Source organism: Salminus brasiliensis, chromosome 12 (genome assembly GCF_030463535.1).
Source record: "Salminus brasiliensis chromosome 12, fSalBra1.hap2, whole genome shotgun sequence".
NCBI lineage: Eukaryota > Metazoa > Chordata > Actinopteri > Characiformes > Bryconidae > Salminus > Salminus brasiliensis.
The window spans coordinates 6,909,953-6,934,550 of NC_132889.1; the positions used below are offsets into that span (position 1 = coordinate 6,909,953).

The 24,598-nt window shown below is 40.4% G+C and overlaps 1 protein-coding gene across 20 annotated transcripts in view; it reads right to left on the reverse strand.

Moving 5' to 3' along the window:
- Positions 1 to 24,598, reverse strand: part of cacna1aa (calcium channel, voltage-dependent, P/Q type, alpha 1A subunit, a) — a 172,403-nt gene that overhangs the window by 87,220 nt on the left and 60,585 nt on the right. For 13 of the 20 annotated variants that reach the window (XM_072694455.1, XM_072694459.1, XM_072694457.1 and 10 more), the window contains exons 14-26: positions 23,260 to 23,391; positions 22,357 to 22,429; positions 22,002 to 22,119; positions 21,624 to 21,691; positions 20,050 to 20,156; positions 17,624 to 17,674; positions 16,708 to 16,849; positions 14,957 to 15,444; positions 14,441 to 14,790; positions 12,806 to 12,944; positions 10,389 to 10,518; positions 9,057 to 9,116; positions 8,629 to 8,735 (exon numbers count right to left, since the gene is read on the reverse strand). In XM_072694455.1, the coding sequence (XP_072550556.1) occupies positions 8,629 to 8,735; positions 9,057 to 9,116; positions 10,389 to 10,518; positions 12,806 to 12,944; positions 14,441 to 14,790; positions 14,957 to 15,444; positions 16,708 to 16,849; positions 17,624 to 17,674; positions 20,050 to 20,156; positions 21,624 to 21,691; positions 22,002 to 22,119; positions 22,357 to 22,429; positions 23,260 to 23,391 (1,965 nt within the window). The remainder of the gene's footprint in view (positions 1 to 8,628; positions 8,736 to 9,056; positions 9,117 to 10,388; positions 10,519 to 12,805; positions 12,945 to 14,440; positions 14,791 to 14,956; positions 15,445 to 16,707; positions 16,850 to 17,623; positions 17,675 to 20,049; positions 20,157 to 21,623; positions 21,692 to 22,001; positions 22,120 to 22,356; positions 22,430 to 23,259; positions 23,392 to 24,598) is intronic. The other 7 variants (XM_072694470.1, XM_072694462.1, XM_072694471.1 and 4 more) reach the window with 1 other exon arrangement.

A 24,598-nucleotide genomic window follows, 5' to 3' on the forward strand; every position in this document is an offset into this window, starting at 1 on the left:
ACTGTTCATCAGAGGCTCCAGTACACCACTGTTAACAAAACCTGAGCATTTCCATCCCACTGTAATAACACACTCACTGTCATGGGAACCAATTCAACAACTTTCCATATCTCTTCCATAGCACTTTAGCCCACTTTGAACGGCAGATCTTGGGAAGTATTCGGGTGCTTTCTGAAAAGGGCACGCTGCAGGACAGCCAATCGGAACACACTCATTTACATATATCAGTCTAAAAGGCACACTTACGAGAACAGCCTGTTAAAATGTAAACTCTTACAAATAAAGGGGCTTCAAATGGTTCTTCTGAGTGATGCCATAGAAGAACCACATTTGGTTCCATAAAGAACCCTGTGTGTAATAGAGATGAGGGACTGGGTTCGCTTGATGGAAAGGTTCTTCATGACTTTAAAGGTTCTTCCCTCTTGCACATCTCTACATCTCTACAAATATGGCTTCTTTATGGGAACAAAACGGTAGCTCTAGTGGTCCCAGGCACTCCTGGCATTTGCTGATCGTACAAATCTGCAGCTATTCGTCCTTCGCTCGCTTCCCCAGACAATAAATGGCCAGCTGATTGGATTCTGCATTTGTCGAAGCAGCCGATATGGATCTCCAGTGGTCAGAGTCACTCTGAGCGGCCAGTTGGATTGGCTGTAATCAGGTTATGGGCGTTATCTCTGCGAGCATTGGTCTAGGCCTTGCCTGAAGTGTTTTAATGCAGTCTGGAGTCTGGCCTGCTTCTCTGCACATCGGTCTTGTCTGTCGGCCTGGCCGTACACCGCCGAATCAAAAGTCTGGGGATGTTTAGCCCCTCATGGTATCAAGAGTCCAAAGGTTGTATTCCCTTGTTGTGATGTCACAAGTTGCAGCTGTTTAAAACAACTCCGAGCCCAAAAAGTATTGATACAATTATCTGGGCACAACCTGCTCTTCATACTAAGGAAGACTTGATGATATAAGGCATTTAGTGTTGAAGCTAAACGGCAAGTAGCTGTTATATGCTAACAGAACCTCTTCTCAGCGCAATCGAAAAAGCAACAATGACCATCTAACACCAACTGGAAAATGTAAAGGACAGTTCAAATCAAATGATCTGATCACATAATTGAATCACATGATTGATTACTGACCAGCCCAGACTTGCTGGATTTCTGAAGTTTGCTTCTTTAGTTTAGAACGGGAGACTCTGGCCTAACATTGCTAACACATACTAGATTTTGTCTCTGTAAATACACAACATAATCTTTTTTTATTTGCTCCGACAGATGATTGAAATAATGATGTTCTACTAACTGAAACTATTTATGGTAACAAATTCTGTTTGTACTTGATTAGATGCTCCTTTGAAAACCTCTGATGCTGAACGTTCTGGTGAGGATCTTTGGAGATGGCAGCTGCTTAGAGGAGCCCATGGCTGCCGGTTCGACAAAACTTTGATATTTGCATCACCTGGCCTTTCCTTATAATGACCGTAAGCAATACATAGTCCTAACAAGCTAAATAAGGTCTGAGACCATGGTAACTCCAATCTCCTGGGGTGCCCAATCCTTTGCATGATCCTTTCCTTTTTTCTTGAGTAAAATAGCATTATTTAAACATTTTAGCTACGAAGAATCTACAAAGAATTGTGCTGCCACCGATCAGCTATGATGTTTCTGGGCCTATATTTACTAAGATGAGACTGGTGACAGTCTACAGCCAGTGCTTGCTAGCAACATTAGCTTAGCGTCACCTATTCTAAACTACAGAAGCAATGATCCTCAACTTCAGACCTCTGCATCTGAGGTAAATAATGAATCACTTTAATCTGACCTTTCGCTGAACTATACCTATACAAATAATTCAAGGTGTCTCTATTAAATTGATAAATGAATGTGTCAGTCATTCTACCAGTCAGCCCTGACCGCTTCTGACCATCACATGCATTCTGATGAAACTGTAAAAACCTGAATTTGTGATTGTCATGCATTATTTTACTAATTTCCCTTTATATTTCCTCTTTTTCAGGTTAGGATGCACTTGCAGGTTGCCTGGGATCTATCATCTACCACAATCCATCACTGGGACAGAAACAAACACACAAATACACACACACACACACATACACACTTACACACAAACACATAGACACAAATACGTATGTTAACACATTTAGGTGTCCACATACTGCTGGGTTTACCAAGAGTTGATAAGCTGGATCGTTAGCTATCAACGTGAAACAAAACTGCTCGGCCAGGCCACTGGCTCTAGCTACTGCTAGAGAGCAAAAACGAGCCGGCCTTAGCCTTGTTGGGTTTTTTTTGTGTCCTATGTGTGGGGGAACTTGCAAAGGCATGGCATTATGAGAGGGGTCAGTTGAAAAAAAGGAGTAGAGGCCAGCCATGTGACAGGCAGGGCAGGCATGAAGAGCAAGACAGACAGAGAAAGGCAGTAGGGCTGTCACAATCAACACTGGATAAGAAATCGAGTCATATCTTGAGGACTGATCAAACAAAAGACCTTCAACCCTTTAACAGTAACATGTAAATACATTTGCCAAAAAATATGTATTGGCAAAATTATTTTCTTAGATCCTCATTTAGCAACTTTTTCTATTTTATTTCATTTTTCGATACCCCATTCACGAAGCGGATATGCAAGTCAACCAGCTGGTTGACTCGCCCAGTTAGGGTAATTCTAGGGACCTAGCATTACTGTGCAGTCACTGAAATACAATACAACTAAAATATAATCAAATTTATTGTGTTGAAAAAACATGGACAAATGTGTCCATCCCTTCAATTACAGTCTCATATATACGTTACGTTAGAGTCAAATGTAATGTTTATAGCTACCTATTTATCTAGACAGCTGTAGCTATAATCTTTTAGAATATATGCCAAGAAAGGTATGCCAATCCTTGATGGTTTAACACATACAACTCAGTCTAGCAAGGAAATTATCAATATGATCATGTGAAGTGTTCATGCTGAGCCAACATTAGCATTCTAATTCTGTTTACACTAACTGGGCAACTCAACCAGGTGGTCACATGCTTTTTGGGGTAACTTGCCGGGGTAGCTTGCTGTGTTGCTGTGGAGCTTGTCTGAAGAGATATATCAGTAAATGTAGTAAATGTCTGAAGAGATCTATCATGCCAACATGCTTACGTTTTTTTCTTCTTCTCAGCTTTCAGGCAATTATACAGGTTCCTCTGGGTACCACCCAGTGGGCATAATTGGCACAGCACACTCTAATCAATGAGGGGAATAAGGTCAAGATGGGTTTTGCATGTTTTTTGTTATAGCAACTTAACCGTGATAAAAGACTGTGCGACTGTGCAGTTACAATGCCTGTCAAAGGGTTAAATGGCCTAAATATTCAAAGAAATGGGTGTGTCCATCAAGCACTGTTTCTAGGAGAGCAACAGGTGCATTTAAAGGTGCATTATCGTCATGCAAACTGCCAACTAGTCTTTGCCGATTCATCATGAAGGTACTTTTTAACCGGTTAGTCGTTAAATCCTTAACTCAATCGATGAATCGTGACAGCCGTGAGAGACAGAATGAAAGAGAGAGAGCGAGACAGAGAGAGAAAGAGAGAGAGACAGAGACAGAGAGAAAGAGACATTACCCCTCTCCTCCTCCTCCACCACCTCCTCCACTGTGTGCAGGCCAGTAAGAGAGGGAGAGAGAGAGAGAGACACGGAGAGCGAGAGACACACATACACACATAGAAAAGACACAAACACAGACACAGGGAAAAGGGAAAGAAGACACAGAGAGACTGAGACAGGGAAAGAATGGACTTTTTTTGTCGGAGGAGGAGGATTAAAACACATCAACAATCCCACCAAGAACCCGATGGCGTACCCCTTCCCTACGTCGTCTTTATATGTGGACACCTAAGCTAGTGCAAACACTTGAACGGATAAACACACAAAGAAGGGCACAGAAACACAGACACCCTGCAAGAGGAGATTAAAACACACAACAGTCATGGACACTCGCAGCCAGGAGGGGGCACCACCGACACCCCGGAGCACCGGGGGTTCTTTTAGCATGAACAGAAAGAGAGGGTGAAAGAGAGGGAGGACGTAGGAGAGAAGGAATGGAGGGTCTGTCAGGCTAGACAACCTGACACCCACTTGAGTGTAAAGGAGCGAGGGAAAAGGGGTCATGGGAAAGAGGGTGCTAGGGGACAACTTAGTAGGGTTGTAACAATTTCCATTCGAAATGCTCAGGGATTGGACAAATAACAATATTAGGGTCAATAAAATAATCAATAATTAGCACTTCACTAAGGCCAATAACGATATCAATAACTGTCAGTATTCCTAAAGTGTAAAATTTGTATTTCGGTCATAAAGATTCAGTTCTTGCTGATTGTTCAATAAAGCCTGAATTCACTATGCATTTGGATTCATTCGTGTCATGTCGTGTCATTAATAAGATGTCTAGCCTAAAACAATTTACAAGAGCAGTTGATAAAAAACAACAATTATTACAAATAGAAACTGGATAACACTTTAATTTCAGCATTATATTTAAACAAGTTTATTATGGTCTTGTTCTTTATTCAATAAAGCCCAAATTAGACATTTCTAAGTATAATTATTCACTACACACAAGCTTAAACTCTTATTAGTACATTGTGGAAGGATCTGGTTTGTCAAAATAATGTATAAAGTCTGCATTATTTGTTGTAGTAAAGCACAATCAACATTTTGTTACCACCCTGTTATGCAAAAGGTTGAGCATAAATTATTACCCAAATGTATGAGTTAATAGTGTTTCAGCACTTCGACTGATTTGTGAACTGATTCTAACAGGAGGTTCTACCTCTCACTTAATCAAGACTAAACATTTAATTAATTATTTTGCATCATACTTACTTTGGTGCTTTGGTTGCAAAAAAACGCCCCAATCCCTGTTGTCAGTATGCATTCTATACAAACGTTTGGTTTATTAGTATTTGATTGTCTTGTCCAGCTTGCTCCCTTTAGAATTTCAGGTGCTAAAGTTTCTACTAATTAGAGACGAATCAGGACTGAATGAACTGCATATTAGAGTTTTAAAGTGTGTATTTTGTGCATTATAATAATGCAGTTTTGCAGTAATGAGTTTCACTTAACAGACCTCTAATGCTAGACTTAATAAAGATCATACTGAAAAAAACTCAATGCATAGTGAATAAGTAATTTAGAAATGTCCAATGTCTTGAGTTTTTTTCTTAATTTGGGTACCCATATTTAAACTTTTTTAATAAACTACTGTTGTGGAATAACAGTCTACATCACATAATGCAAATTACATACAATTACCATACAATTAATAATTATTTTACCAGTTTTAAGATATTCAAACAGGCCACAGTAAATTAGTCATTTGTTGTTCTATCACCCCAAAACTTTCTACATCGGCTCAAATTTTCTACTTTCTTACTTTTTGCAAGTTGTTTTGTTCACAAAGCAATAATTGTAAAATTTTGCAATTATTATTTTATGAAATACTTTGTATAGTATTTATTTAGCAATATCTACACAATGTGCAAACCAACCAAAAATGACCCAACAATGCACTTTTTGGGTTTTCCTACTGAAACGCCAAACATATCGAATTTGATATACCAGAATCAAGAATTGTGTGAATTGTTACGCTCCTACAAAGTAGGGGTCACTCCATGGGAGTAGACGTCATTCTAAGGGAGTAGGGGGTCATTCTGAGGAAGAAGGGGGTCATTCTAAGGGAATCAGTGTCCAACTCTGGTACTGGAGGCATTTAGTTCAGCACAGTTTGATCCTTATCCTGTTAAAACATACCAACTAAACCTACCCACTAACTGCGTTACATCGCTTGCATTTGAGGAGTGAAACAACCCAACTGTGCTGCACTAAGGCCCTCTGGAACTGGCACCCCTTCTGTAGAGGGGTCATGCGGAGGCAGATGCAGAGTTGAGTAGTTAAATCACTTGCAATTTGTGAGCCATGTGTTGAGCTTTGCACTCAAAGCTTAGAATATTAGACATTCATTATGCAGTTATTGCTCCTCAGGATCAGTCTACATACACTGGACTAGACCTGTAAGCCAGATGTATGCATTCGCCGTGGGCACCTTTCACAGTCCTTGGAGCTTCATTTAAGGCATTTAAATGAGTGTAATTTCAATTACATGGAGGTTTAAATCCATCAGCATTGCATTCATTTCTCACATGGACTGAAAAGGATGTACTCACACAGGACCATACATTCAATGCTTTTTCATATTCAGATTCTGTGTCATCTGAATTAGTAAAAAAAACAAAAAACAAATAGGTATAAATAGCATTTCTCCATTCCGGTCTTTTAGCATTAGCATTATGTAAACATGCTCAGCTTTCTCACCTCTATAGTCCAACCACATCGGAGTATTAAGCCTGGGCTTCCAGGCATTCATTTCATACTCTGAAGATAGTCTCTCTTTGTTTCTCTTTCTGTCACGCTCTCAAAGCGACTTGCTGTACTGTGAGGAGTCGTCGGCCACTCTTTCTCTACCCCTGATGGTCAGAGGTCTGGAGCAGCCTTGTCTTTGCTAATTCTGCTCTTCACCTGTATGCTAACCATGATGGCAAACCTACTTTTTAATCCAGTTACCACCATGTGCAGCCAGACACCAGAATTAGTGTCCATAAATTCAGAAATATTGAAAAGGGAGGAAACTTTTTCACTAAGCAATTGCTAACCCAATAAAGATCAATGTACAGGAATGTCAGCATTCTCTGTGGATTTGTTTGGCAATTAGAAGCTCTTCATAATTCTGTATTGCTATATCAAGAACAAATCCATCAAGGCAGATTATCTAGCTTTTACGATTCAAACTCTTTTTAGCCTTTTTTTTTTAGTTACTGGTATTCCTGTATTTAAGATATATTACAGTCGTTAATCTAAAAAGTAGCTAAATGTCTGAGTAGTGGATCTAGCTTGTTTCCACAGTATAAGCATTATAAACTCATTCTATTTATAGGTTATGGAAATTATTGGGCACTCAAGTGCAGTCTGAGACTAAAACACATATGTTTATTGAGTAAATAAACTAGCAAATACAAGTCATGTCTAAAAATTTATATGCTTTAAGTTATGTGTTAAAAACATGGCCAAAAAAAGAGTCAATGTTAGAAAAACTTCTATTGAGAACCAACTTTGCTAATAAATACAGGCCATTCTATAATCACTGGTAAGGAGTGCTTAGACCCCAGCGACATTACATTGCCACTTACGAGGTAATATGTAAACTATGGCCAAGCTCTCATGGCATCTACACTAGCCCATGACTGTTGCGACTAGTTAATGGTGAGGAGTGCTTGGACCCCAGCGATTGCCACTTGCCATCTAACATGCAAACTATGGTTAAGCCTTCCCAGCATCTACCACAGCCCACAATTGTCATGGCTCCACCATGGTGAGGAGTGCTTGGACCCCAGCGATTGCCACTCTCACAGCGTCTACAGCAGCCCATGACTGCCAAAAGTATTTGAAAGTGCTCCTAACCTGCTTCCATGACGTTGAATCCTGCAGTCCTCCTCTCCTTACCTCTCACTACCTTCTCCACTTCTCCACCCACCTCCCTGGGTCCATTTTCACTATCTGGTATGGTTCCAGTTCTGGGAAGTTCATGGTGTCCTGGGCACTAAAGGGTTAAAGGTGCCCGGGGTCGCCACCCCCACGGAAATGAGGGCAAAGGGGTTACGGCAGGGGAGTCTGGCAACAGGCAGAGGCTCTGGCATTCATGGGTGAAGAAGAGGAGGGGAGGGAGGAAGAGAGGGAGGAAGGAAGGAGATGCCAAACGTACAGAATTAGTGTGGCTAAAAGAAACGCTAGAAGGAAGGGTAGGAACAGTCAGCAGTGACTGACTGGTAATGGGCTTAGCTCCTGTTGAAGTTCCTGCAGAGTTTTTATTGTAGCTCTAATTAGATTCATCTGATTCCCCCATTCAGATGCTCCTGAAGCCTTCATCGACTCAATCAGGTGTGTTACATCAGGAGCATGTGAGGAATTAACAACTGCTCAATATAAGGGATGTTATCAAGGAGAATACCAATACAAGAGAACAGAATCTATTTTTTTAAAAAGTGCTAAGAATAATGTTGGTAAACTAAATATGAATATAAATATGCTGTCTTATGCTGGTTGTGGGCTAACTAATTTATTTTTTTGAACGGAATTTGCTTGCTTCTATACTTTTAGGCTGTGCACTAATGTAAAAATAATGATGCGGCAAAAGCGTTCCATAGGAAGAAAAATGTTTTGGCTCCATAAGGAACCATTTTTGTACAACATGAGTGTAAAGAACCTTTATATACACTTCTTTAAGCCCTTAAAAGATTCTTCACACATGGTTCTTCTTTATTTGTAAGAATGCTGAGATAAGACAGTGGGCAGGAACAGGGAGAAAGAGAGCGACAGAGTGATAATGAGTAGAAGAGAGGGACAGACAGGCAGAAAGGTTGGCGCTCGAGGGTGCCGGGGGTTATGCTGGCTGCACTGTGTCGTTTGGCTGGTAGGGGGTGAAGGGGCAGGGCAGCAGGCGTGGGGTGGGGTAAGGGTGGGCTAGGAGAATGATGGGTATAGCAAAGGGGAGGGAAGGGGAGGGGGTCATCCTGGAGGACACTTACGTGAAGGCGAAGGCCACCAGGGCACCACTAACCACAATAAAGTCCAGAATGTTCCACAGGTCACGGAAATAAGAGCCCTGATGAAGCACCAGACCTAGATCTACCATCTGAGGGGAAGAAAGAAGGTGAGTGGGAATATACACACACACACACACACACACACACACATATATATACATATATATTAATGAAAGTTAATTTTAAAAGATTTATTTATTTCTGTTGGTCTATTCATCATGAAATTAGGACACAATGTGAAAGACCACTGCCAGTTTCAAGTTATGCTAAAAAGGGATAAATGTCAAAAAATGATTTAATATCATATAATAATATAATATAAACATTTGAATATAATATATAACACCCCCTGTCTTAGAAACATCTGTAAAACTCCACTATGAAACATCTGTGAGGTTCTGAGGTCTTACCTTTATAAGCATCTCAAAGGTGAACACACCAGTGAAAACGTAGTCAAAGTAACGCAGGACCTGCAGACAGCAAGGAACATGGAGTTGTAGTAAAGCACAGCTGAGGATAAAGCACACTGAAAAAATAGCTGGACGGATGGGTATTCTGGATGGATTCATAGAACACAGGACTGGATAGATGGACTGATGGATGAATAAGCAACTGGATAGAAAAAACTGATGGACTGACAAAGTGTTCTCTTGGACGGATGCAATAGCTATTCTAGAGGGCCCAGACATTTCCTATGGGTGAACTGATGCAAATATCAGGATTTGATTTGTAATAATTTATGTGTAAAACATTCCACATAGGAAAAGAAATCGCGCAAAAAAGTGTAAAGGCACATTATATGTGAATCCTCTGAAATTTCCTGGATTTCTGAATAGATTATTAATAAATTATGTCACAGTAGTAGACAAACACAACCTGACTAGCACACAAACACTGTCGCACTGTTCATACTGAGTAAACATCCACACTGAGTAAACATCAACAGTGCAGGCTAGAAAAAGTAAGTAAACCCTTGAATTTAATAGCCTTCAGATCCCCTCAAGGAGCAATAACCACCATATGTGTCCTGTATCTTCATAGGATTAAGTGCGTTTTGGGTCATTGTCCTGTTGCATTACCCAGCGTCTTTTCAGCTTGATTTCATGAACTGCTGCCTTTCCAATCTCATTTAATTTAATGTTTTGAAAAGCCTTGGAATTCAATGTTCCATTAATGATTGCAAGGGATTCGGGCCCTAATGCAGCAAGGCAGACCCCAACCCTTAATGCTTTATATCCGGAATAGGGTTTTGGTGTTTTTGTGGTTAGAGTGAAAGGATAAGCCTCCATACTTAAACCTGACCATCGACGGATCCCAAACAGAACCTGGATTTGTTGCTAAAGACGATGCAGTTTCAGTCCGTAGCAATCGGTGGCTAAATGCTATCTGGTGCTAGTGCTATATTAGCACTAAGGCATTAGTTAACACTAACCAATATTTCTTCAGTAACCTTGCCTTTGTGTGCCTTTATTTAATGGACAAAGCACCTGTGGAACCCACAGTTTCCATTTCTCCTCCTTAACACAGAGGTTCACTTACTTTTTCTAGCCTACACTATAGTTGTTTACTCATAGTTGTGTGCTCAATAAAAGACAGTAACAGCACTTCCAGTAAACCCAGGTAATCTTGAAGGGTTCACTTACCTAGCCACTTTATATATAGCCAGGAAGGTTAAACAACTTGTGTGAATATAGGAAGGTATTACAGAAGCACAGCGTTAGGAAATAAGACGTATGGCTCACATTATTTCGAGGGGATTCGGGCCACACGGGGTCTTCAGCAGCCAGAGCTATACTGCTCATAGCAATGACTAGCAGAATACACATCTCGAAGTACCGCAGAGTCACGACATAGTGACACAACCTCCGAAACCTACAACACACACATTGAAGGAACACAAACAACAACTGTTCAGCTCTTATACAGTATGGATAGATGCTTTAATCCTTCACTCCAGTAACTACAGAGCTTAGACAGTGCTATAATATAATATAATAATGGCATTTATAAGTGTAATAAAACACCCAGAGCGGTGCAAAGCATCTGACACAGTGTCATGCAAAAATTGAAGCACCCCTGGTCTGTTTATAGTGTCACAATAACAGAAATAACAGGAAAAAGAAGTGAGCGTTTAGGTCAGTTGTTGAGTAAAGCGCCGTTTGACATGTATCACAGCTTGGAAACACTTTTTGCAGCTAGCTAGGAGTCTTTCAATTCTAGTCTTTCTAGAATTTAGACCCATACTTCCTTGCGAAAGGTGTCCCTTTGAAAGCACCTGATGCTGGATATTGTGGTGAGGATGCAAGAAAGGATTATGGACTCTTCCATTCTGCTCATATTTGTGCAGGTTTATATTCGTGCATCCTTCTGAAGGTCTTTTGCAGTCAAACAAGGGCTTTGATTGACATTTCTAGCGATCCTACAAGCAATTCTCTCACAGTTTTCTTGGTCTTCCAGGCCACAACATGACCTCCATCGTTCCTGCTAACTGCCATTTCTTGGTTACCTGAAAAGGCTTTCTTCTTATAGGGTTCTCCTGCTTCGTGGGCATTATTTTTTTAGAGTGTGTTTATACTTGTAGTTCGGTTACATTTAAGGCATTTAGCAGATGCTTCTCCTGGTCTACACCAAGCAAAAAAATTATACACTGTAAGATGTTAGTTCTGGTTTGCTTTGTATCCATATCAACATTATTTGCAATGGAACCAAAATCAGGGGGATTTATAGTAAATATGAAGCTTTGAAATTTGCATCACTGGGCTTTTCCTAATGATGACTATGAATAAGCTACAGCCCTAACAAGCTAATTAAGGTCTGGGACCCAAACTTTTGCATGGTGTACTTTTCCTTTATTTTTTCCCCACTCTAAAATTGTGCAAAGCGCAAAAGCGCAAATAATACGAAATACAAATCTTCTTACATTTACATTTACATTTATGGCATTTAGCAGACGCTCTTATCCAGAGCGACTTACAAAGTGCTTTGTTGTTTACCCAAGAAAAAACCTTAGCTAGTTAGAATAGACTAATAATTCAAAAGAAACCTCTAAGCTTTAGACATTACTAAACACAAGACAATAAGGCGACCATAGTACTCTATTCGCCCAAGTACTCTCGGAAGAGGTGGGTCTTCAGTCTGCGTTTGAAGACAGCGAGCGACTCGGCCGTTCGGACACCCAGGGGAAGCTCGTTCCACCACTTTGGTGCCAGGACAGAAAAGAGCCTGGACGCTTGTCTTCCGCGGATTTTGAGGGATGGCGGGTCGAGCCGAGCCGTACTTGAAGCTCGAAGGGCTCTAGGTGCAGACCGGCTTTTGACCATTGCCATCAAGTATGGAGAGGCTGGTCCGTTCTTGGCTTTGTAGGCCAGCGTCAGGGTTTTGAATCTGATTCGGGCAGCTACAGTAAGCCAGTGAAGAGAACGCAGCAGTGGCTGACATTCTTTTTTTTTCATCATTAGCTTTAAGCCTTTTGGGGATCAGTGTTTCTTGTACTCACTATTTACTACTAGTCACAGTACCAGAAACCAACAACTTTCTGGTTAAATGACTGGTTTAGCACTTTTCAAAGTAGCTCAAGTTTGTACTTGACTTTGTTCCTGCTTTCAATTACATCCTGTAAACTATTTTTATTTTCAGGATTTGTTCTCATTCTCTGCATCGATTCTAATTCAAGAGTAATCTGTTTAGCGTGGCAGATACACTCTCATGGAACCCGTTTGTACCTGGACACTTCATGCGTATCTTAAATATTAGGATTATATCTGGATACGGCCGAAAAACACACATCAATGCAAGTGTAAACCCACCAAGGATGCCTTTTAAACCAGATACAAGTCTGATCACTTCAGGAGGTGGTCTGAGGTGCATTTGAGACACATGGTATAGCAGTGTAAATATATCCGTCTCACCAAGACTCGATCGCCAACCAAAACCTCCTCCCAGTACAACTTAACCACCAATAATAATTGCAGTGAAATGGGCAAATTTGCAAATTCCATCCCACTCAGCAATCGGATTTCAGTTTGATTAACCTGAGACGCATTTGACTACCCAGTGTAAATGTATGTGGCTAAAATCTCATCAGAGTACACCAGAGATACTAGTCAGGTGTAAACATGGTTATGGATTCACAGGTTATTTGGAAACACTGAGAACTCACGGGTTGGTAGTGGACAGGATGAACATGGAGCTGTAAGGAGGCATTGGTTTAGGCCCTCCGTCATCTTTCTCATCGTCGTCGTCGTCACATTTTGTGTCCTCCTTCTTCGGCAGTGGCTCTGTGTTGGCATTCTTATTGACTGTGGGACGGAAAAGTTTCGGCAAAGGAAAAAGCTGAGGCAGAGATTTTCACACATCAAAGGACATCAGACCAACCTGCGGAACAATTGTTCAGCACAAGACCCTCAAAGGCGCTTCATATGGACTACACTGACACAGCAATACTGGCCTTTTGTACGAACATCGTTTCAATCTTTAGTTTTGGAGAGATCAAAAAGCCTCAGGAGACTTGCCTCTGCCCTGCAACATTCAAAGTTTTGGTATCACTCATGAACTTAAGAAATCGCTCATTAACCCTTCTGGAAGGCTCCTTGTTTGCGAAATTTCTTACAGTTTTCCCTACCAAAGAGCAGCTTGCTTCAGAAGTTTGTTAGTCTACCCTTTTAAAAAGCAGACTGTTGCCGTAGTTCTTTATAGTCTTCCCTATTAACGAACGGCTTGTCTCTGTAGTCCCTTACAGTCTTCCCTACCAAACAGGGATCTGCCCTAGCCTAAAAGCTAACGCTTAATAGTCAATAGTAGCTTATACCATCACTCCACTACCATTGTCCTCCCGCTCCCTCTAAACAAACTGGAATACCTCAGCCGAACCAAACGGGAGCTAAACTCACATCATAAAGAGATGTAAGACCTGGGGAAGTGAGTTTGGGAGATGGCTAATAGACTACAATCTCTTTAGTTTGCTAACAGCACTGAGAGGACACAAAGAGAGGACAGCCACACTAATTCTGATATAATATATTTTTGATATAATTCAGATATAATTCTGAATACAATGTTTTGGTAAAGGAAAATTAGCCTGTTTCCTTCTGAGGTAAAATAACAGGGTGGTAAACAGGCTTGTTACACAACATCTGAGCATTTTTCACCCCGACTAAAATCACATACTTACTATTTACACATTAAACCACAACTTGCCTTCTATGGTGTCTTTATGAATTGTAGCAATTAATGCTAAAAATCATAAGAAAGCTGCCAACCTCCACATTTCTCACTTTTTGTTGGAACAGTTTTCTGAATCTCAGTGACTGATCTCTTGGGCAAATTACTAAGTAGATACTGAGTAAATCACATGTTGTATGCACTGTTTGGTATTTTTATGATGTCACCATATAGAGGACTCCAAAATACAAACTAAAAAATACAAACTAAAAAAGCCCTTTCCATCAACCTCCTATTTTGTATTTGAAAGAGGTACTTCAAATACATGTATCCTAAGTACTCCCCATCCCCGACAATTCTAATACAACTTCTTAAAGGCTTTAAAAATTTAAGAGGAAGCTGTGGAAAATGCAGAGCAGTAAGAACAGCCGTAAGGAGTTCTGTGTCCAGAATGATGACCGGAGCTGTAGACGATTCTAAAATGACTGAGAAAGCTGCAGAACATCAAGAGTGAATAATAACATTAATATCCAAGTGATGATCAAATCAAATCATTTAACAGAAGCTTTGAATAGATAACCACAGTATATTACCGTACAGAATTACAGAAGCCTATACTGAATAATTTCCCTACCCTGTAGGATGGCGTTGGTGGACGGGAAAATGGGCGGCATGTCTATGGAGGTGTAGTCCGGCTTGGTATCCAGGTTAGCGAGGTTGGCGAGGTTAGCGAGGTTTGTGGTGGTGGAGGCTGGGTTGGTGAGGATGAGGCTGCTCTCTGTGCCCAGGAGGGTGCCGTGGGTGCTGTTGGTCAGGCTCAGCAGGCTGCTGTGGGGTGTGGAGTGTTTGCGGGTGGACGAGGGCACCAGTGGCTGAGTGGCCAGCTTGCTGTTCATGACGTTGTCCAGATCCTCGCTGTACTGGCTGTTCTGCCTGGACAGAGTCTTCTGAATAGGCCGGGTGGTGGACAGAGTGGGGCCATCCCTGGAGAGAGAGAGAGAGAGAGAGAGAGAGAGAGAGAGAGACATTTAACCAACATTCAACTAAACATCTATTCATTTTAAGAAGTGTGGTCAAGTGTGTCCAGCTAGAAATGTCATGTTAAACATGCTGGGCTTCATCTAAAAAATAAGCGCTCTGCTCAACGTACTTTCGGGTTCGATGCCGCACTCTCTCTCCTTGCTCTCCTCTGTCCCGCTTCCCCTCCTTGTCACCGTGGCGATGCCGCCTCTGCTTGCGCTCCACCCCGTCACCGTGCTCCCACTCCGTCCCTCCCTCCGCCTTGCGGTGCTGGCGCGAGCGTCCGCTCTGTCCGCCCTGGCCCGCTCGTCTGCGGTGGGGCTCTTTCGTGCCTCCCTCCGGCCCCTCGATGCCACACGGTGACGTTCGGGTGCTGGTCTGGTTGTCTGGGTCCCTGCGGCTCCGGTTAGACTCGGTGGACTCTCCTCTCTCCAGTGGCCGTCCGGGCCCAGTGGGATGGAAGGCCTGAGGTTTGTGCAGAAGCTCCTGACTGCTCCGCTGGGTCTCGCCCGGCTGCGTTTTGTTGGTGTTGTTGTTGCGGTTCTCCTGAGGGTCCACAACTAGCGGTCTGTCCAAGTGGGTCTTCATGTCGGGGCGGATGTGGCGGGAATAAGACACCTGACAAGACGCAAAGAGTTAGAAAGGGGATTCCACACAGAAAAGTTCCGTAGCAACTGTTGCTAAGCTGGACAAGCTTTACATCTGACCGAATTAGAAACTGTAGCACAGAAGTTTGCTTCTGTTGGAATGCAAAAGTTTGGGCAGCCGTGGTCAAAATTTCTGTTTGAATAGTTAAACAAGTAAAAGATTACCTGAATTTAAATTCATGTTGAAATGTTACAAAATTAACAATTTCTTTAATGTATATATAAATTTTTATTCAATTTTATAAAATTTATTTCTTTATTTATTTCTTTTTTTCAAAATGACAAGCAAATGTTTGGGGTCCCTGCATGCTCAGTTCTTGCTTGGGGAACCTTAACCCATCTGTTTGTAGCCCCTACTAGCACTAGCAATGCTTCCAACACTAGGAGGGTGAGGACTACCGGAGCGCCATCTACCGGTCGAAAGCACCAAATAACAGTAACCTGTGCCAGCCAACATCGCTTAAGACTGAAGAGGAAAGAGCACCCAGACACAGCCGGAGAGAGAGCATGGTAAACTGTGCTCTCTCAGACTCCGGCCGCTGATGTCAAAGCGGCATGGCTGGGGACTCGAACCTGCAACCCCTGGGCCATAGCGGAAGCACATTAGGCCACTAAGCAACTTGGAGCCTCTATCCACAGATTCCTGAGAATGTTTAGGTCGGGGGACTAAATAGTGGTAGAACATTAGACCGCTGAGTTACTTGAAGCCCTATTTTACCTTCATTAGTCCACTGGACTTGTTTCAGAAATGCATCAGGGCTTGTTTAGATGTTACTTTGAAAACATCTGACACTGAATTTGGAAGCAGGAAAGGTTTTCTTCAGATGACTCTTCCATAACGGTCATATTTGTGCAAGAGTTGCTGCACAGTAAAATAGTGAACCGCAACGACAGAGTCTTCCTGCACAATATTCCTGAAGACCCTTTTGCGGTACAGAGGGGATTCTGATTTGCCTTTTTAGCAATGAGCAGATCTCTCTTATAAGGAACTGTTTTCCTGGTTTACAGCCCTAACAAGCAAATTAAGATCTGAAAGTTTGGTAAAAGGTATCTGAGAGCTCCAATCTCATAAGAAGGGCCAAACTTTGCATGGCGCTCCTTTCAGTTTTGTACTCTAAAATAATGTAAAAATTACAAATAATAATATACAAATGTTGATCAACATGTTGCACGCCACTGTAAATACATATACGCAATTCATTGCTGAGTGTAACCGAGCTTTCCTTCTACTTGCCTTCCAGCGGTCCTCTGGGTCCAGCTCGTTGTAGAGCGCCTCCCTGCTGGTCATTAGCGTCTGCCTCCGTAGCTCACTGGTGCGCTGCTCCCATATTGACTTGGAACCCTTGTGGTTCTTCTGATTCTTTTGCTGCTCCTTACTGCAGAGAGAGAGAGAGAGAGAGAGAGAGAGAGAGAGAGAGAGAGAGAGAGAGAGAGCAAATAAGATACAGAAAAACACAAGATAGAAATGAGAGAGAGAGGACAAGAGAGACAACAGAGAAAGAAAGAAAGAAAGAAAGGGAGAATGACAGCAAGAGAGAGAGAGAGAGAGAGAGAGAGAGAGAGAGAGAGAGAGAGAGAGAGTAATAATTGTTCTGAAGGTGTGACGGATGTGAACAGAGGAATGTAGAAGGGTTTCCGCCATCGAGCCTCTATTCTACTCACACAGCTACTGCAGTGACACCAAGAGGGCGCTAGATTGGGAAAAATGCACCCACAGAGCAGAGAGAGAGAGAGAGAGAGAGAGAGAGAGAGAGAGAGAGAGAGAGAGATACATAAAGATAAATAGAGAGAGAGAGAGAGAGAGATAGAGATGGAAAGAAAGATCTACAGAGTCTACAGGATACAGGCTCACTTCTTTGGGCAAGTGAGTGAGTAAGAACAAAAGGGAGGAAATAAAAAAAAAACAGGACAGGATGATGAAAAAGAGAGTCGGCAGAGATAAAGCAAAGAAGATAGAGAGAGGGGAGAGGGAGAAGGATGAAGTGGAAGACCCATCCCATCCCTCAGGCACACTGCAGGGGGCTGGGGGGGGTGTTAGCAGGGAAGAGCGTTTTCATACACCAACCAAAAGCACCGAGGCTGGGAGCAGACGGGAAGGGAACAGGGGACGAGCAGAAGAAAAGAATAAAAAAAGAGTAGTGCATAAATACCAGTCCAGAAAGGGTTCGGAAGTGTTGAGACGCTCAGAGTGAACGGTCACGCTGAGGAGGGAAACAGCACGTCAGAGACGCAACAGCAGAGTCTCTAACACACATACACATATACACACATGGGGGTGCGCATGGCCTACCATTTTAGCCTAAAATGCCACCAGCGATCTGAGTCGTATCTTAGTGTTTGTTAATAAAGAAAATTTTTTTACTAGTTGAACTTCTCCATTATTTATGTATAAATCTATATTTGTATATGTATATATATATGTACACATATATAAAGCCATTCTGACTAGTCACATTGCCAGGGCAACATATTCTTAATGTGAAGATTTAAATGAATAATTAAATTTTTACTAGTAAAATGTCCAAATAAAGATAGCTACTAGTACTTTTTTTACCAGTAAAATTGTAATTCCAGATATGAGTTTTTACTAGCAGAAGTTATACTGTCAAACGTGAACTATGACCATTTAATTAGTAATAATATCAGATCTACAGATCTATAAAGTCATTATGGCAAGTCATTCTGTCAGAACAGCATATTCATATTAATGTAATTTATATTCATTATTCCATTTTTACAAATAAAACCTTCAATAACCATATCAATAGTTATTTTTTACCACTGAAACTGTTAAAATAGTCGAATGAGATTTTACTAGTAAAAAAATCCACTTTCAAGTACATACTATGACATTTATAGTAGTATAGTATAGTATAGTATAAGTTAAATGTCCAAGTTAAATGTAATAATGTAATAACTGCAATTATAGAAAGCATGATACTCCATGTAAATCAATGGATCACTAGTATTCATTACGTTAAGGTTTGTACTGGATTATAAAGTTTATAAAGATTATAAATATTACAATACAAATTTAGTCACAGCTTGAATCGCTGGTAGAATTGTAGGCTAAAACGGTTTTCCATAGGTGTGCAATATGACAATACGGTATCATTACTGTCAGACCCGTAACCAGTAACCGAAAAATAATTTATGTCCGTTAATAAACAGACAAAAATAAAACTCCAGCTCCAGACACTGTATTTCCTCGCAGATCCGCTTTAGGGGTCAGGGTTCATTGGAAGAAAAACTGTTTCTAATATTGTTATCATCATCTCTGTAACTACAGTAATTACTGAGGTTAAAGGAATAGCTCGGCAACATTTCAAATGAACATAATTGATCACTGACCACAGATGTAGTCGATCAGGCAAGACAAGTAAGATGTGTAACGTTTGCTTCTTTATTTGAGAACAGGAGATGCCTGGTAAATGTTACTAACAAACACAGGACCTGGACTGTCACAAATCTCATCTCTGTAAATAAACCTCTTATATAAAGACTCCTTTACTGGATTATTTACTGCAACAATCCATTCAGTTCAAACACAAATGCAAAGAAATTAGAAGTACTTATTATAACATTATTATAACTTAATAAAAAGATTACATTTCATAGTCAGATATAAAAAGCTACATTGTAGCAATATATTAACTTGAAATCATTAATAAAAGTTAATATATTATTTGTAATGCATTTGTTTTATATGTTGTCTTTAACACGGTTAATCTTTTGCTTCTTAAATAAGAATTAAATGGATAATAAATAAACAATATTTAAGATTTAAAGGAGGTGTCATTTCTAAGAAGCTCTTTTAAAATTCATTGCTATGTTAGTCAATTTAGGCGTGTAACTAGTGGGTGGGATTTGGCAAAGAAATTTTGGCCTATTCAAAATAAACACAACGATTCATCCTACTGCATTTTAGCCCCGCCCATTCATACTGCAGTACACATGAGTATTTCAGCTCTGAGTGCTTTTAGAATGAAGCACAATACAGGATAGGCAATCAGATCAGAGCTCACTGATCTTATACCAGTTTTAAATTTGCAGCAACAGAAACATGTTAATTTCTGCAGAATTAAGAGAGGTTGGAAAACAGTTGTGTTAATGAATTCTGAACGTTCCTGGAACATAAAGCTGTGCAAACGTTGTAAGTAAACCTCAATGAAGAATTTAGCATATGGGTCCTTTAAAGCTTTTCTTGGTACCAGTCACAAAGTGCTGATATAGGTCAGGTGCTTTCTCTAGCTTGCATGGGTGGGTGAATGGGTGCATGTGTGTACACGCATGCCCGCCCTTTAATTCCATACATGATCACATGAAGAATGGTGGCCTTTGAGTAAATTAGGCAGCATGTGGAGTTCCTAGAGCGTTCCCTTGAGGGAGAACAGGAAGCGTTTGCCCTTTCGCACAGAAGAGGAATCAAAGGAGGTCTAGTCCTCACAGAAGGTGGGCAAATGTCAGAGATCAAAGATTGCTGCTGTGTAACGGAGAAAGAGCCAGGGAGAAAGGAAGAGGGAGGGAGAAAGAAAGAATGAGTGTGAGGAAGAAAGAAAGTATGAAAGATACTCACGCTGCAATGGAGAGATTGGCTGCGGACAGTGGACTCACTTCAGCCACCTCTTTAGCCTTCTGAAGAGCAATTTTCTGATTGGCCGCCTCCTCTTCCTCCTGTTCATCCTAAATGCAAGAAACAAGAACAGGTAATGAGGAAAACCAAAGCTAAGCTACATCAAGTTTTCCAAAAGTCGCAATGCTAATGTTAAAGTTCATTATCTCAATGTTTAACGTTGAGGAAAAGTTTGGCAAAAATTCACATGAACATGATTAATCACGGACCCAAGATGCAGTCAGTCAGCCAAGACATGTTAAAAATCTGATGTGTGCTTCTTGAGTTTAGAATAGGAGATGCTAGGCTAATGTTGCTAACAAACAATGGATCTGGACTGTCACCAATCTTACAGCCATAAATACGTATTTAGAAATTGTCATTTGTTTGCTTAACAAATCTGCTGAAAAGCAATATAAACAAGTACAAAACAATGTAGTAAAATTTCATGGATAAACCTAATTTAAACATTTAATCTGTAATTAAAACAATTTCAAAAATTGGCCGATCAGCTATTGCAGCTATGGGGAGAGATTTAATAAGTCGTAAAGTGTTCCAAACCACATCAATTTGTTTTCGGCAAACATTTGAAGAAGCCAACTGAACATGTATTTATTAAGATGCTGGTGACAGGCCAGTGTTTGTTGGCAACATTAGCTTAGCCTCTCCAGTTCTGTACTAAAAAAAACACGTTAAATAGAAAATTCTTAGTGTATGTAGTATTCACAGTGAACATTCTTAGTTTATGTAGAACTGACAGTGACAATCCTTAGTATGCATATCCTTTACAGTGAAACTTCTTAGTATACGTAGCGCTAGAACTAACAGTGACAATTCTTAGTGTATGTAGTATTCACAGGAAAAAATCTTAGTTTATGTAGAATTTATAGCAGGAATTCTTAGTATATGTAGGATTTACAGTGAACATTCTTAGTATATGTAGAGTTTACAGTGAAAGTTCTTAGTTTATGTAGAACTGACAGTGACAATCCTTAGTATACATATAATTTACAGTGAAAATTCTTAGTATACGTAGAATTCACAGTAAAAAATCTTAGTTCATGTAGAATTAACAGTAACAATTCTTAGTATACATAGAATTTATAGTGACAATTCTTAGTGTACATATTTACAGTGAAAACTCTTAGTTTATGTAGAACTGACAGTGACAATTCTTAGTATACATATTATTTACAATTGACAGTGACAGCTATTTTTTTGCTACATTTTTGTGTCTAAAACATAGGATAAGAAAAATGTGATCTTGTGTTCTTATAACATCCTCATCTGCATATATCTGCATCTACACAACAATGGCAGTAAATTCACCCTGAAGACCCTGTTTGGTACCTTAACGTTTTTCATTTACAAAATTGAGTTGTGTCTGAAATGACAGAAATGTGCACCTATACTTCTACAATTACTCTATTATTAACATTAGCTTACACATAAATAAATACATACGTACATATATACTCACAAAACAGTGGTTTCTGATTACATATTTGTGTGTTTGTGTGTGTGTGTGTATACAGTACCTTGGTCAACTCCTGTGCATTGGCCAGATTGTCCACAGCGATGGCCAAGAATACATTCAGTAAGGTGTCTGAACACGCAGGGTTAGGGCAAATTCACTATAGGCATTAGCTTATGAATACAAGTTAATACAACTGTGTGTGTGTGTAGTTTCGCAGGCATACACAACATATAAAACAGACCAACTGGGAACTGTCCAGAACTTTACAGACAAAGAAATAACTTCTTAACGTTCAATGGAAGTCAAAGTAAAAATAAATTTGGAGCATTTCTGTTGGTCCATTTATCATGAACTTTTGACATAATGTAAAGGACTGCCAGATTCACATTATGTCAAAAAAAGGAAAAAGGCAAAAGTGTCTTCATGCGAGTTTGGATACAGTTGCCAAACAGCGTGAGAACGATAAAGAAAATGGAGAAGACCATGCCCTTGTTGACTCCTCCCTGAGACTCGATCCCATCATACATCACCATGTTCCAGTCTTCCCCTGTCAGAATCTGTGGAAAAATAATGGCATTAGGCATGGCACCAATAGGTTCATGTTTATCTGCTCCAGAGGGGACCCATTGTATTGGCAATACTTCTCACACAGAGTGTTGTGGGTGTGCACTTAAAAGTAAAACTTTTGAAACTTAAAGTAGCGGAGCACATGCATTAGAAGGGGTGTCCACAAACATTTGGACGCATGTGTCTGTTACTACTGTTGTATTATTATGTGAGTCATTTTTACTGACCTGAAACACTGTCATTATTGCTGCTGGAAAGGTATCAAAGTTTGTTGGGGGTGTGCCGCTTTCAAAATTAAACCTAGAAGAAAAATGACAAAAATGAACAGCGTTAATGTTTGCATTCATCAGCGTTCTCTCACTACAATACCCAGCATGCATTATGCAAATCTATGATACAACCACTGGAAGTCCCAGCGGTGCTCAATCAATGCTGACTGCTAGCCTAGACACTGATCCACAGGCTAATTCTGGCCCGTTTCCCTTTGATACAAATTCAGTCACAGTCAGGCCTACTAACTATACGACTGTGTTGCAAACCGAAAATGTCCATTAGTACATATACAGCCCATCAAAAGTTTGGGAACATCTAGGCCTTGTTTGTAGCACTAAAACGCAGGTTTTTTTTTTTTGCTAATTTACAAAAAACGGAGTTTCAAGATGTGCTTTTATCAATATGTTGGTAAACAGACATATCAAATCATTATGAACATAAGGAGAGCTGAAGGTACATATCGCTGATGTCTGGTTTTAGTTTTCTCCATGGTTTAAACCCTGCAGCTGCTCTGGAAAATGTGTAAATACTTCTGACTGAACAGGCCAATAGAAATGCTCTAAATGCTGTCAATGGACAGTGACGATATACTCAGGAATCTTTTGGCCAAATCCATATCTCATGGATTAGCTCATGGTGGTTTCACACTAACAGCGCCTTTACAGGTATTGTTTCTTACTTAACTGAACAGTACAATAAAAAAATACGCTATCTTCAAACCGCTGAATTTTACTGGAGTCAGTGGCTGAAACCAAAGTCTGTACTTCAGGGAAAAAGAGAAACAACAGCTGCACATAGTCTAAGCGTTTGTTATTATCTCTTAATAGATAAATAGATCATAAAGTCGTGCTACTGACTGTCCTCCGAAAAGCTGCATGCCAAGAAGGGCAAAGACCACGATGAAGAGAAAGAGGAGGAAAAGCAAGCTGATGATGGACTTCATGGAGTTCAGTAGCGACACCACCAGGTTCCTTAGAGAGGCCCAGTACCTGAGGGGGAAAAGTGAGGAGTATCAGAAAGAGCATCAGTCTAATAAGACGACATGTTTAACCTTCTGATTTACGCAGCATTCCCCTTTACCCAAATGCAGTCCATCAGCAAAGACATGTCCGGTGCCTAAAGTTTGATTATTTAGTGTTATGAAGCCAGTGTAGGTAATTAGTAATAAAAACCTATGTACACCAGTTAGCATCATGCTAACTGCACGGCTAAACCAAGTTGCTATGTAATCTCAAATTAGGTCCTGGTCCTGGTCTGGTGCTAGTTAGCAGGGCGGCCACTGTGCCGTTTTTCACTTTTCCCTTTTTGACATAATGTGAATCTCTCAGTTGTTCTTTGCATTATTTCAGATTTTTATTCAACTGCATGATGAAGGACCAATAAATATGCTTAAAAATGATTGAAAATCATTTTCTATTGGCTTCCATTGAAAGGTTTTTTCCTTCTTCTGTAAAGTTGTAAAGTTTGCGTGACTGTGATGATACGTTGTTTATAAAAAAAAATTATGTTTGTTTATTTTATTTTTTTTAATCAGGTTGCTTATACTTGTATAAGATGCTGTACATTTTTGCTTCATATACAGTTTTACAGTGAATCCTTCAGTAGACCCTTTTGACTTAACGTCCTGTCGCAATACTAGTGAAGATGCCTGTAGTTCAAGCTGGCAGGCTCTAAATAAATTAAATTGTAGGGTGTGTTTACAATGGTTTCAGATCTGTGAATTAATATTCGTGCCTTTTCTGTTATTGTTGTTGTCTTCTACATTGCACGGTGGGTCAATGTAAGCTGACCCTTACTAGAACTGTAAAGGCTGTAGGAAAAATGTTATTAAAGTTTTGTTGTCTTTTTTTTTGTCTGTTTTTCTAAAAATGTATTTCTAATTTTACCCCCTTTTCTATAAAATTTTGAAGGCCAATTACCTAATCCCCTATCACTAGCAATGATCCCAACACTAGGACATATGTGAATCCAGCCACTGCATCTTTTCAAACTAGCTAGGAGCTCGGAGTGTGGCAGATGCCTGTACTAACCAACATCACACTCTGAGTGATGTGGAGGGGGAAAAAGTGCCCTGAACCCACCCCTAAGACAGCAAGGCCAATTGTGCTCCCTTTGATTCTTGCTGCTGATGACAAGCAACATGACCCAGGATTCAAACCAGCAATCCTCGGATCACAGTGTCAGCGTCTTAATCCA